General features: G+C 36.3%; 1 protein-coding gene across 1 annotated transcript in view; it reads left to right on the top strand.

Annotated features, from left to right (window-relative positions):
* The window catches only part of LOC104167749 (inversin-like), a gene marked incomplete at both ends in the record, with an annotated part of 15,693 nt that extends 2,860 nt beyond the window's left edge, over positions 1-12,833 (top strand). Inside the window, 5 exons of the mRNA XM_009708089.1 lie at positions 911-1,020; positions 5,376-5,547; positions 10,260-10,415; positions 11,926-12,155; positions 12,817-12,833. Of these exons, the coding sequence (XP_009706391.1) occupies positions 911-1,020; positions 5,376-5,547; positions 10,260-10,415; positions 11,926-12,155; positions 12,817-12,833 (685 nt within the window). The remainder of the gene's footprint in view (positions 1-910; positions 1,021-5,375; positions 5,548-10,259; positions 10,416-11,925; positions 12,156-12,816) is intronic.
* Positions 12,834-13,334: the final 501 nt, after the last annotated feature.

Here is a 13,334-nt window from a genome sequence, read left to right as displayed (position 1 = left end):
CCCTACATGCAAGATAGTGGGAGATTTCCCTTGTAAAATCAGAGTATTTTTGTGATTTATGCCTTATAGTATCTCTTAAAATACCAAATCATTAAGATATTCTGTGAGCTGTGTATGCTTACAAAAGAAAACTCCTGAAAGGATCAGTTGACTTTAGTGGCAATATACGATGCTGTGTCTTTGTTTTCCTGTCTGTGAAATGGATATAAAGTTTACCCATCGCCCCCAAAATGTTGTGATTTTAATCTGAAACCATTCTAATCTGCTCTGATGGAAGGCGTTGTATGATTCTACACACATGCTATAGTTGAAATTTTGATTGAATAAAACCTAAGTAAAGAATTTACACTTCGTTTCTTAAAACAATGTGATGTAGGATGAAATTGTCAGTGTTGGTTTAACTTACCTTTTAATGTAGATGGACAATGCTCAGCAGCATCATCAGTCTGTGCTCACTTTACTGCCTATGACTGATCTCTTACTCAAATGCAGCATCTCAACTCAATTGTCAGAAGCATTTTCTGGAAATATTCAACTCATTCATTGCAATGTTAATATTGCAGTTGTCTGACCAGCTACTGCTGGTTTCTTTGTTCAGGGAAATCCTCCAGTGATATCTTTTAAAAGAAATAGAAAATCTTTCCACATATTCCTATTCATTCTGTTTTACGGATGCCCCTCAAAAACGAGGAGACAGAGTGTGGAATTAGAACACTATTGGAAGGAAGGTGCATGCCAGACCTAATAGTTCAAATATCGAGTCTTATGTTTATCTCTTATGTTTAGACTATAATGGCTACAACACAAACATGCTATTATTTATTGAAGTCTGTTAACTTTTTTTTAAACAGGGAAGCGTTTAACATTAGGATTTGATACATATCTGGTTTTACTATATTCTGTTTCTCAGGTCATGCACAGATTGTCCATCTCTTATTAGAAAGAAACAAGGTTGGAACGATCCCATCTGATAGTCAAGGTGCAACACCCCTACATTATGCAGCGCAGAGCAACTTTGCTGTAAGTAGCACATACCCTAAATGTGAAGTAAATATATTTTGCTGAAATATTTATAGTGTAACAAAGTGTTTGCTTTTAAAATCGTATAAACACAGTGTTGTCTGCACAAGCTTAATTCAGAGTTTTCTTATGTTATGTGATATAAATGTGGTTAATTTCAAACTATTAGAAATAGATTTTAAAAAACTAAATTGCTGTACAAAGAAAGGCCCTTTCATCTATATGTTTGCGTCAGAACACACAATAGTCATTTAGGTACTTCAGTAGAAAGCAGAATGGCACCTGCTGTTTTACAGTGCTTTCACTTTTTAAGGCTCATTATAGCAAAATCTAAGCAGTTACAAGGTATCTGGAGTAAGATCACCTGTATGAGTATTTGCACAGCTGCTTCAATACCAGTCAAACCAGTCTTTGCCTTCAAGAAGACAATTAACTTATAAATATTTGCTATTATGAATGAGCCATTGTCTCATAAAGCATGGCTAAAGAGCAAGTAGCTTTTGTCACAATTCTTCATGAACACTATATTTTTATAAGTTTTTTAAAGTTTTTAATATTTAAAAAATATTTTTTAAATTCAGCCAACAAAGAAAATATGTTTCTCAGACTGCCTAATTCTTGTATTTTGGTAGAATAGATAATTTGTTTTCCAGAGCAAGATAAGATATGTTAGAGCTAGGTATAAAACTCAGCAGTTTAATAATTGCGGGTCATGGATGTTATTATAGAAGTAGTTCTCAAGCACTGGAACTTAAGAAGGCTTTTTCATGCTGCTCTGTCTCTCATAGTTGAATTATGCCATGCATAGTAAGCTGAGAGCTTCCATCTAAGTTTTTCTTAGTTCTATTATTCATAACCTCCCTTTACAAAAAGGGTTATTTAGTGCCTAATTAATGTAGTTATGTAGCACATATTGCAGCATTTTCTCAACAGGGATACTAATTTGGGTCTTTCTTGCATACCCACATGTTAATTTTCATAAAACAAGTAAAATTTTAATGCCCTTGAGAACCATTTAAGTTAACAAATCCAGAAGTACTATTGAAAGAGGGAACTGACCAATGTGTATTAATACCACAGCTGTCACCTTCTGTTTCCTCGTGAGAGTGAGTTTTGGGGTTTTGGTGGGGGTTTTTGGAGGTGCTCTCAGTAAGACCATACAGATATTTTTTTAATTCAGACTTTCATTGGAGCGTATCTCTGTATATAATTTACACCTTTTTAGAGAGTTTTTTATTGTTGCTGATTGTTGTCCATTACGTGGTATGTACAATTTGGGTCTGACTCACACACCTAAAATATTTATGTTGTAAAAGCCTTTCTTTCTAGTTTGAGTCAGACTCATGGGAAAGATAGAATGTTTTTATTTACAGTCTGGTGATTGTCTCCACATGCTTTTATCGTTTTTTTTCTTTTCTATATTGATACATTCCTAAAAAATGATTTTTCATACTGACTCGCTTTCTCTGAGCTTGATTCAGTTGTATGAAACATGTTCTTTATGTTGCTGCCTTTTGATCCCACTGGCCAGCCAAACTATGATATCATTTAGGTTTTTATGGCAAAATAGAGTAGGTGATGGAATCAGATGTTCTTTTGTAATCTTATATACTAACAATAAATGTACTGTTTCCCATCTTACACAAAGAATGAAACAGGAGAGTCTCATTCAGATCTGCGGGCCTCTTTTAGCTGGTGATGTATCCAAGTGCCCCTGTTTGTGCATGGCTAAATTATGTCTAGAGCTTCTCTCTTTTTTTAAAAACTCTGGTTGTTTCTAAGCTCTACTATTTGCTTTTTTCCTTGATTACATACAAATCCTTGGGTAATTCCCACCGCTGCATTCCACATACATAGTCAGACAACTGAGCGGAGACTCATCCATGTTTGTTTTGGCAGTAGCATCTATGTATTTATGGTTTGAGAACCACGTTGTTGTTCTGTTCATTCTGCCCAAGTTTGGATAGGCGTGGTATGTTTCTCAGCTAAAATGCAATGTTTCTTAGTCCCTAACAAGAAGAAGAAAGTTTGTTCTTTTGTGTTTATTATAAATATTTGCATTGCTTTCAGTTTTACTTAACTCGCTATCTTGTTCCTTGCTCTGTTTTTCTGCAGGTTGCTTACTCTAATTTTTGGTTTTTAAAGACTGAAGACACTTAGTCAGCACTTAATTTACGTGAAGAATTTGTTTTCTAAGACTAATTTATCCCCACTTCTTGTAGAAGGAAAAGTTCTAGAAGAGAAGCTATCTAATATGACCACCCAAACAGATTGCTTGAAATTTAGATGGCTTATGTATCCTGCAGAAGGTCCAAATAAACATACTTCTTCAATTTTTGAACTTCATGGGTGAAGGCAGATGCTCTATTAGTATTGATTCTAGTATGCAGAATGTAGGACTAAATATATATTTTTCAGAATTTTTCCCGAGATGTCCAAGACAATGTGTTTCCCTTTCGCATTCTTGTATAGATTGATCTAGTAAATGAAATGTGGACACCCCTGTCTTATTTTTGAATATTCAAAAATAATATTTAGTATTTTTCAGAGTTTCTTGATAACACACAATGAAATGATCCAGGTTTACTTCTCTCCTGTACTGTTGTTTTTCAGCTTCATTGTTTTTTATTTTGTTTTCTCCACTTTTTTAATAGATATAAAATACATGTGATTTTTCATGACAAAATACATGTAGAATTAAATTGATTGATACTTCTGTTATCCGATTTCTTAACCATTCTGTTCTGTTTTGACGTTATTTTGTTTTCAAGTTGTTAAAACTTCATTTTGGCAAATAACTCTTATAGCACTATGGGATTTTCTTCCAGTTTTTCCCCTTAAAAACTCTAGAAAAAAAGAGTGATTGAAAGAAACAGTGCTTTACTAAAACTTAATGAAAGAATAAAATTACTTATTTATGTTTGTAGGATGTGTGCCTTAGTATTGAAAAGGTCCAGCCTTCATACTGCTTTTCACTTTGCGGGATTTCAAGCAGCGCAGAGTACTGGTAGGGTGCCGAGTTGCTGGCCTAATGAGTAGCCGTGTGTATCTGAGGTGTAGCGGTGGTCAGTGTGAGTACACAAAGCTATAAACACATGCTGGTTTCTGTGGAAGGCTTAATGCTTCCAGTCCTTGTTATTTCTGGCTGGACCTTTTTACAATAAACTGATGGTTCAGATATGGACCCAAATTCACAAAGCTGTTAGATCACATTAACGTAAGATAAATGCGAAATTTCCTATTTCTTTAGAGGGATGAAATAATAAGTAGTAGTTAAAAAAAAATCCAAACTAATCAATAGGACTTAGGCATTTAAACACCTTTCTGATTTGATTCCTTATAGCCAAGGAATTCTCATCCTACCCAGAGCAGTGATAGAGCTCTTTTAGGGTCATACGGGGGAAAGGATAAAATAGTGTTAATACTAAAATATAAAAATAAAATAAAATAATGAAACCCACTTTTTTCAGTTTTTATTGGCCAACCTGTCAGTGGCTCTGAAGAGATGATTACCAGCTGTTAAATGCACAACCTTTGTAAGGCATTAGATAGAACAGGGAAAATCTTCCCCTAATTCTTTTTCTAGCAGTCATGATTTCCTCTCCCTTCCTTTCCTGTGTGGCTTATTAAGAATTTAGCAGGGGGTTAAACAAGTGGACTTGTTTGCTGAGAGCTTAACGCAAACACAGCATTTGAAGAAATAATTCTTTTTGCTTTGATTTAGAGTTTTTTGTGTAGCAGTTCCAGTGGAAAGCTTGGACTGAGGTGTAAAGATTTTCTTAATCTTTTTTGATTTATAATATTTCAGTAATTAGTAACCTGTCGATATTATTAAATATTGGGAAATATGTCTATGTTGCCCCAAAAGTATTTGGTTTGGTTTGGTTTGGGTTTTTTTTGAATAGTAAAATTATTAGAGTTTGGCAGACTAAAATATTTACATGTGCAGTCATATTTAGAATTGGAGCTAAAAAATATGTCAGGAGAATATTTTGAAGGAACGTCATTTTAGCGTTACAGTATTACAGTAATGTTTTGATAAGCCGATAATATTTTTCCCATTGCTTTCTTCACAATGACTGCAGTGTCTTTTACTTCTTTATGATGAACACTAAAAACAAAGAAGTGTGAAATAAATGACAGAGTTAAATTCATAGTTAAGGATGCACTATGAACATTGACAAGGAAAGGGGCATAGCAGAAAATACAGTGCTCCTGTTGAGCTATTACTCTATATAAACATAAAAAGGAAAAATGAAGCTTTGATTTGCTTCGTAAACAGCTAAATGAGACACAGTAGTTTCTTATTGTTACAGATTCCTTTTAATGCTAATTTCAATAGTATGTCTTTTCAGGAAACAGTTGAAGTATTTTTGAAACATCCTTCTGTAAAAGATGACTCAGATCTTGAGGGAAGAACATCCTTCATGTGGGCAGCTGGCAAAGGCAGTGATGATGTCATTAGGACTATGCTGACTTTAAAATTGGATATTGATATCAATATGACAGACAAATACGCTGGCACAGGTAAGACGCTTTACAGTAAAGAACCACTGAATGTTTCCAGTCACTGTGATATCCACCAAATAAAAAACACTGTTAGAAGCTATATTAATCTTTTCCTGGATGTGTACCTTAATCCTGAAAATATTTCTGCATCAGTCTAATTATATGTATGAGTCACTTCTTTGCGTTATTGTGGGAAAGAATCAAATCTTTTTTGCGCAGATTGGACCAGTTCATTCGAAACATAACAGGAAGAAATGTACGGCTGTGCTGCTGTTTAGTTAGATCTGCAGTCCTGGGAAAGGAAGAACTGTTCTGTACTTCGGAGAATACAATGAAATATAATTGCCTATTTAAAAAATTTATTTGTTAGTAAATAAATATTTTGAAACAATATAGAGCAAACTAACCAATGAAGTGGCTAAATTATCATCATGAAAATCTTAAGTACCATAGTTATTTGTAAAGGTAGTGTGATAAAGATTAGAGCTATTGCCCTTCTGTTGTCCAAACAAGAAGTTAAACTTGATATACCCTAAGTTTATCATCTCATTATCTGCCTGAAGCAAAAGACAGTCATGCAACACAGCATTTCAGAATTCAAGCATGCAAGTCATGAAATTCAATATTTCCTATAGCAACTATGAATTTATCTCCTTTAATGAAAAATTCTAAGAATTTGTGGTAGAAATATTGTACCTATGTAGTACTTTCAACAAAAACAAAATAACAGTTCTGACAGAGAGACAGGTGTGGAAGGGTGTATGTATTCAACAGAGTTGGAAATACAGTTAAAGTAGTGGAGCTGTATCGTGTGCTGATGACATCTGAATAAAAAAAAAAGAGGAGAATGTGGATACATTGGGCATAAATTGGAGGGGTTTGGTAGCAGGGGGCTGCAGGGGTAAACTGTGTGGGAGGAGGTCATGAACTACCCTGTGCCCGTCACAGCCAGGTCACAGATTTAGAAGTTAAGTGCAAAAATGTTTACCTATGTATAATAAGTAGTAAAATGATATCTGAGCTGATAGAGCACACATCCGTGAATAATATAATAGAGGGCATTTCTCCTGAAAGCTATGTTATTTTAAACAAACAAGAATGTATATTGCAATGTTTGTTTATATAAATTTTAATAAATTTGTTTTAAGGTATATCTTTTGGCTGCACACACACGTACACACAAACTAGCTAAGCTGCATGCTTAGGTTTAGGGAACTTGCAGCGTAGATCTATGCCAACCAAGAGACAAAGATACGAGTTTAACAGATTTTTCTCTCTTCAGATCACACTTCAAATAACATACAAATGGTAAATGAATGCAACGTCAGGGTTGCATGGTTCAAGATTTGAAAGATAGCATGTATGAATATTACTTTCATAAAAATAAATTTTTTATTTTCTTTGGTGGTATGGTGGGTCTTTACACAAAAGGCCAAATACAGTTACCGTAAAATTCTATTTAAATATCTAAATTCTTACTCTCCTTACAAATTAACGCATGGAAAAGTCAGTCTTTCCAAGTTATGATAGTTTGTAATTTTTGAGTTTAAGAAATTGTGCAACAAATAAAATCTCAGTCTTCATGTTTGATGCCTTGCAAACTACATACTCTACAATTTTAGTCTTGTTTCATCCTTTATCAGTCTCACCTATATTTGCTCCTTCCTGACAGTGCCCTTTTAAATACCTCACAGTATTTGTTTCAGACCTTAAGGTGCAGTAATGTTGTAGTCACTGTGCAAACCTTCTTAGAAAGGGTTTTCTTCTTTGCAGACAGTGAACACATACTGTGTTTCTGAAATTACTCAGGTGTGGATTTCATGCTTGAATAATTCAGGTCATTGGGTTTATTATCTTTCAGTCTTAAACCTTTCATAGCAGTGATGTGTAATCACCTTTTAATCTTGATATTGTTGTAGGGTTTTTAATCCAAGGAAATGGATGGATTTTCCATTTCCTTGAAACTGCTGTTGTGTAGAACACAGTAATAGTCTTAAAGTAGGGAACTATGCCGTTCGTTGCTTGCTGTCGAGCAATCTGAACTTTATCATTGTGCAAGCATGTGCAGTAGCATGGGCTTTATTAAAGTGAGCTGTAAACTTAAAAGGAAGCCCACCAGTAAATCACTCTCTGATTTCAGACGTGGGGTTTTGTCCAAAGGTTCTTAATCATTCCCAAGTTTTGGTGAGGGAAAAGTAGCGTTGTATTCTGACGGGAAACTATGCACTAATAGAAAATAGCGTACATGCCACCGTGCCTGGGGTACAGTTGCTGAGGAGAGTTCAGGGTTGTGTGTTTCTGACTTTTGTGTGCCAACTCAGTTAAGCTCAGTTATAATGTTGCGTTAACGCAGCCTTTCGCATTTACTTAAAAAGAGCAAGCTCTCCATTCAGCTTTGCTAGAACATCGAGACTCTCCGCATTGTGTAGGAGCATGACACCAAGGGAAAGGAATTTCCTTCTGCCTAGAGATCAGCGCTGCAGGAGCATTACAGGGGCAGCTTTATAGCTCTGCCGTCACTGCGTACAATGGAGAGGGCTCTGTCTGTCGGCTGAACAAAGGGCCTATTGTGACCAGCTGGCCCAAGAATCTCTTCAGTCACCGTGACTCCATCACAGAAAATTTGGCTTACAAGAAAATATTGAGCACAAAGCGCGAAACAAGATGCCTGCGTCAGAATGAGTGATAGGGGGGAAGAACCGGCCAAGCTGACACAGCAGCTCTTTTTCTATTGTATTGTTATACACACCCCATGTGTCATCTGATGGGGTGGTTTATTGCCGTTGGTTTCATAAGAAGTGCAGTACAAAAACCAGAACCTAGAGTTTACTGTGAGGTCAGACCATGAAAACCAGGCCTATCCAAATGTACAAAGCGGCAGGGATCTCATTCTTGTCAAATTTCTACTGATAACCACCCACTCACATAGCTACTGCAGATCTTCCTGCTTACAGATATTTTTCACGACTGCGGTGAGTGCCTCTATGCTTTTTAGCTGCAACAGTTAAACATCAGTGTCATCTTAAAGGCATGATTTCAATTACTAAGGCAGCACTTCTCGTAGTGTCTCTGGCTGTGACCCCAGTTCTTGTAGGAAGCGCCTCATTCGTCTGTATCGCAATTCCAGTTACTAGCACTAATTTTGTCAATGTGTGTTTTAAGGCAGCACACTTCAGCTGGATTTGATTCACCGAGGGCATGAACAACCTGTGCCTTTCAGTAGTGCCTCTGTAACAGTTTCTGCCAGGTTACTGTTGCATAAGCTGTGTGAAGCTGGTACCCGTGGTAAACAGTTGCAGGCAAATACAAAAAGCCTGACTGTTCTGATCATCTGGCTGTGGCTCAAGAAGCAGTTCCTTCTAGCATCAGCCTTCATGGTGTGCCTTTCTGTATAATGACTCGGCTGGATCTTGACCCTACCTGTTTTAACATTAAACAAGTAGAGGCATGTAGGTACTGTTTACAGCCCCACATCTCACTTGCTTGAGCAGACTGAATTCTCACCAAGGATGCATATTTGTGAAATTTCATGGGGAAATATGAATTCACTTTACTAAATGCATATTTATGAATTGCGCTGCTTTGTATTTTCATTCTAAATTATTTTGCTTTTGTCATCTGTGAAATAGATGTACAGTATGATAATGTAGATTGTCTGATTCCATTGCTGACTATAGGAAATAATCCAAAACCTTTTGAAAGCAAATAGTGAAATCACCAATACATGTGTCCTCCATTGGTTTGAAATCTCATTGCTATGCGTAGTTCTCCTTTCCTTCAAAAAGAACCGTGAACTGGTCGGACTGGCATTTCAACATTTTCCTCAAATCCAGGTGACAGTGCCGGCAGGATGCTGTGTTAGGCGACAGCACCTTCAGTTCTAGGACACCACATCTTTATCTCTGAGGTCTAAAGTATCTAAAGTAGCTCTGTGTTATTTCTTGGTTTGGATTCAGTGAAGTCTGCATACATTCAATATGAGAGGGCAAAGAAAACTATGGAAGAGAAGCAGTCTGCAGAATCAACTTGCATAGTTTTCATACGACTGAACTTCATGAATTGTAGGAGTGAGATAAAATGCAGTATCTGGTCTTTTCCATCATCTTTTTCTTTTTGCTGAAGAAAACGGAGCGACAGATACTGTGCGAGGTGTGATGGCCTTGCTACATGATTTTGTGTAAAATTTTCTCCAAATAATTCTGAATTAAAAAAAGGGGCAGGAAAAGCTGGGTAGTTATCTGGAGTTAGTTTTAATTGAGACAGCTTTACTGATTTAAAAGAACTAAAAAAAAAGGTATTTTCAGGAAAACATCGAAGAAATAATGAAAGCTTTCTTTCACTGGCAGTGGGCAGTTTCATCTCTGTTGGGGTTGATGTAAGAAATGCCACAAAATGGAGGCAGAAGTAGATCATGTTATGTTCTCTTAATCAGAAGCTCCTAACCTTCCACAAATCCTCAGTATAAGCCCATCTTGGTGGTGTTAAGGTTAAAATTCCTATTTGTACAAGTTAAAAACACGTTTCAGGGCTAACAAATTTTCTGCTTATTGCTTGTATGGCAAGAAAATGTGGTTAGTGATCGCTTGCTATGATTCTTCAGTTTCTTGTGGTCGAAAAGTACCTTTTCCACCAAAATGGTTAAAATTCGTTTTTATTTTGACTGTTCTAATTGTGAACCTCCAAAGCTCATGGTATTGTGATTTCTTTTTCCTACTAATTTATTCTTTTAGCATTACATGCTGCTGCCCTTTCTGGCCACGTCAGCACAGTGAAACTGCTGTTGGAACATAATGCACAGGTGGATGCTTTGGATGTCATGAAACATACCCCGCTTTTCCGAGCCTGTGAGATGGGACACAAAGAAGTGATACAAACACTAATTAGAGGTCAGCTGTTACGAATTTCCAAACCTGTTCAGAGTTACGGTGCTACTTTCTGCGGGACTGGGAAATAAACAGCATAGCTGAGCAAGAGGTGGGGTAGAAAATTACTTCCCTAAGGCAGGTTTTGTCTGTAAGTACGCTTTGTGGAACAGCACTAGTAAATGTAAAAGATTATCAGGGTGTTGTGCAAAATGGCTAGAAGTGTTAAATGTAAGACTTTCAAATTGGGATAGTTCTTTTTACAGCTATTTTCTGCTCAAGCCTTTTCAAGTATGTTCTAGTCTCTCAAACAGCCTCTTCCCCCAGCAAGTCATTGTTTTTCTTTATTTTTTTTTTCTCTCCAGCAAATAAGACCAAATTAAGCTTTCTTCTGTTTTGTGAGAAAGCATTTTTAGACTTCTTTGAAGATTTTTTGATGATTTAAATGAATCTTTATTTTTTAATGAAGATAGCTATCAAAAATCCTAAATCATTAATTTTTTCCTCTGATTGATTTTTATAAGCAGCATTTTATTTGTAGGCAGAAATAAGATTTAACAATGTACACAGTTTTAGGCAATTGTAAAAACTTTGCTGAAGTATAAGAAGTATGGTGAAAGAGCAGTGGTATCTTAGATGCAAAATTCTGTCATTTTAGCTTCACAGAAACGTTCCAAGTAGCTGGAAGCAGTCTCCCTCCTGCTTGAGATATTATCTCATTTATGGACAGTTGTAGTACCCAGGCTAATAAGTTGCAAGTTTTCCATCAACCAGCCTTTCTTACTGAAAAGTGTACTTCCCTCTGTGATCTACTCGGCATATTTTAACCTCCTGTTAAGCTCTTCCTCCCACTCAGTATGCCATCTAGCTTTTGTAGATGCAAGAAACTTGGTTATTAGAATCTGAGTTATGTTTAATTAAATATTTTATGATACAGACAGTCATTGTTGCTGGTTGCTTCAGGTTTTTATATTTGTGGAGGTTTAGTTTTGTACGGAGTTTTTGCATCTTACAAGAACAGACAGAGAAATTAATTATCTGCATAAAAGAGTCAACATGCTTGAATTTTAAAAAAATGGAGTTGTTTTTCAAAAGTCATTCTTACACTGTGATTATTTTATCTTGTCCGCTTTACAGATTTGAAAAGAGATTTCATCTGAAGTCTAGTTTTCAAAAATGATTTTGTTGTTATGAAATAAAAGTTTCACTGAGAATTAATAGGCCTGAAACAAATAAAGGGTAGGTTTTTCAAGGGCATTTGGCAAATCTGGAGTTTCTAAAGTGTGTGAGAGCATACTCAGAAGCTTGTAAAAAAGTTAGATTCCTGACCCTCACTACCCTCACTGAAACTATTTCATTCCGAATTAATTTCTATTTTGGTTTTAAGGTTTGAGTAACAAAATTGAAGTTACTTTCAGAAATATTTCTCTGAATTGTCAGTTTACCAAATAAGTTCTAGTTGAACGTAAACTTATTCTTTTCTTTGCATTCAAAAGTGGGTTTTTTATGTTCAAAAATGTATTTGTTGTTACAGGAGGAGCAAGAGTAGATTTGGTTGACCAAGATGGCCATTCACCCCTTCACTGGGCAGCCCTGGGAGGAAATGCTGATGTGTGCCAAATCCTGATAGAAAATAAAATCAACCCTAATGTGCAGGATTATGCAGGTAGAACGCCTCTGCAGTGTGCTGCTTATGGAGGTTACATTAACTGCATGGTGGTGTTACTGGAAAACAATGCAGATCCAAATATTCAGGATAAAGAGGTATGTTGTTGTGCACCGAGCTATTTAATTAAATTTAGAATAACATAAAACGTTTTCCTTTTCTTCATGGTCATTCTCTTTTCTGGGACATAGAAGCATCTTTGCCGCTGTTTATCACGAAAGGAAAGCATCCTGATGTAATTTCCCTATGGCTTGACTTCTAAAATCTTGAATGAAAAGTGATATTTTAATATGCAGCATGAATTGAAGGCTCATATTTTTTCGTATCACTTTTGATTTTTCCTTATCAAAGTGTGATCTTAGAAGTCATATTAATCATCTGATTTCTTAAATTCTATCGTTCCTTATTAACTGACATGGGAACGTGATTTTATAGTCTGTAATGTGTTTCTTCAGCATAGAGGTAGAGCAAGTAAGATGTTGCAACTGCGATTGCACAAGAACTGCTTCAATTACTTATCCACGTAAGTATCCACGTGTGTATCACTCTTCCAGGTGAAATAAAAAAAGAACACTGATTAGTTTATATGTTCTTTTGGACCATTATTGAAGCAGTAAGTGAAATTAGGAGCCAGAAAAATTGTGCAACATATACAGATTTCTTTGTTATATGACATAATTTCTCAGAAGGTGGTAGAACTTCATCAGTCAAAAGAATTTCACCCAATTTGTTAAACTTTTCTGTTGCTATTTGTTGTAGGACATGGATAATTCCAGGTAATGGAAAAATGTTTTTTATTATGAGTTGTACGGAGTATGCTGGGGAGATTTTCCAACCTGCTATGTATGGCATCAGCTTGAGTACAGCTGAATACCTCAGCTCCATCTAATTCACACAGAGACACTGCAGCGTTCTCTTCAGCCCTTGGGGTTCAGGAAGTGGCTTTCTAGCACTGAACTCAGAATGTCTTCATGTTTTTCTGTGGTACCTAGCCTTCTAGGTGTTTCCTACATTTGGAGTTCACAAAAGCAAGATGCAGACAGGAGGCATGGTCTGGAAGTGAAGTGAAATATCTATATTTTGTTGATATTAACAGAACTTGAGGTATTTGTATTGTGGTTCTGTGATCCCAGTCCCGAGAGTGATCACAGACTCACAGAATGGTTGGGGTTGGAAGGGACCTCTGGAGACCATCCAGTCCAACCCCCCTGCCAAAGCAGGGTCCCCGACACCAAGTTGCACAAGATTGCGTCCAGGCAGATTTTGAATATCTCCAG

The sequence above is a fragment of the Cariama cristata genome, unplaced genomic scaffold (assembly GCF_000690535.1).
Source record: "Cariama cristata isolate BGI_N322 unplaced genomic scaffold, ASM69053v1 scaffold32479, whole genome shotgun sequence".
Classification (NCBI taxonomy): Eukaryota; Metazoa; Chordata; class Aves; order Cariamiformes; family Cariamidae; genus Cariama; species Cariama cristata.
This window is presented reverse-complemented; position numbering and strand designations above follow the sequence as displayed.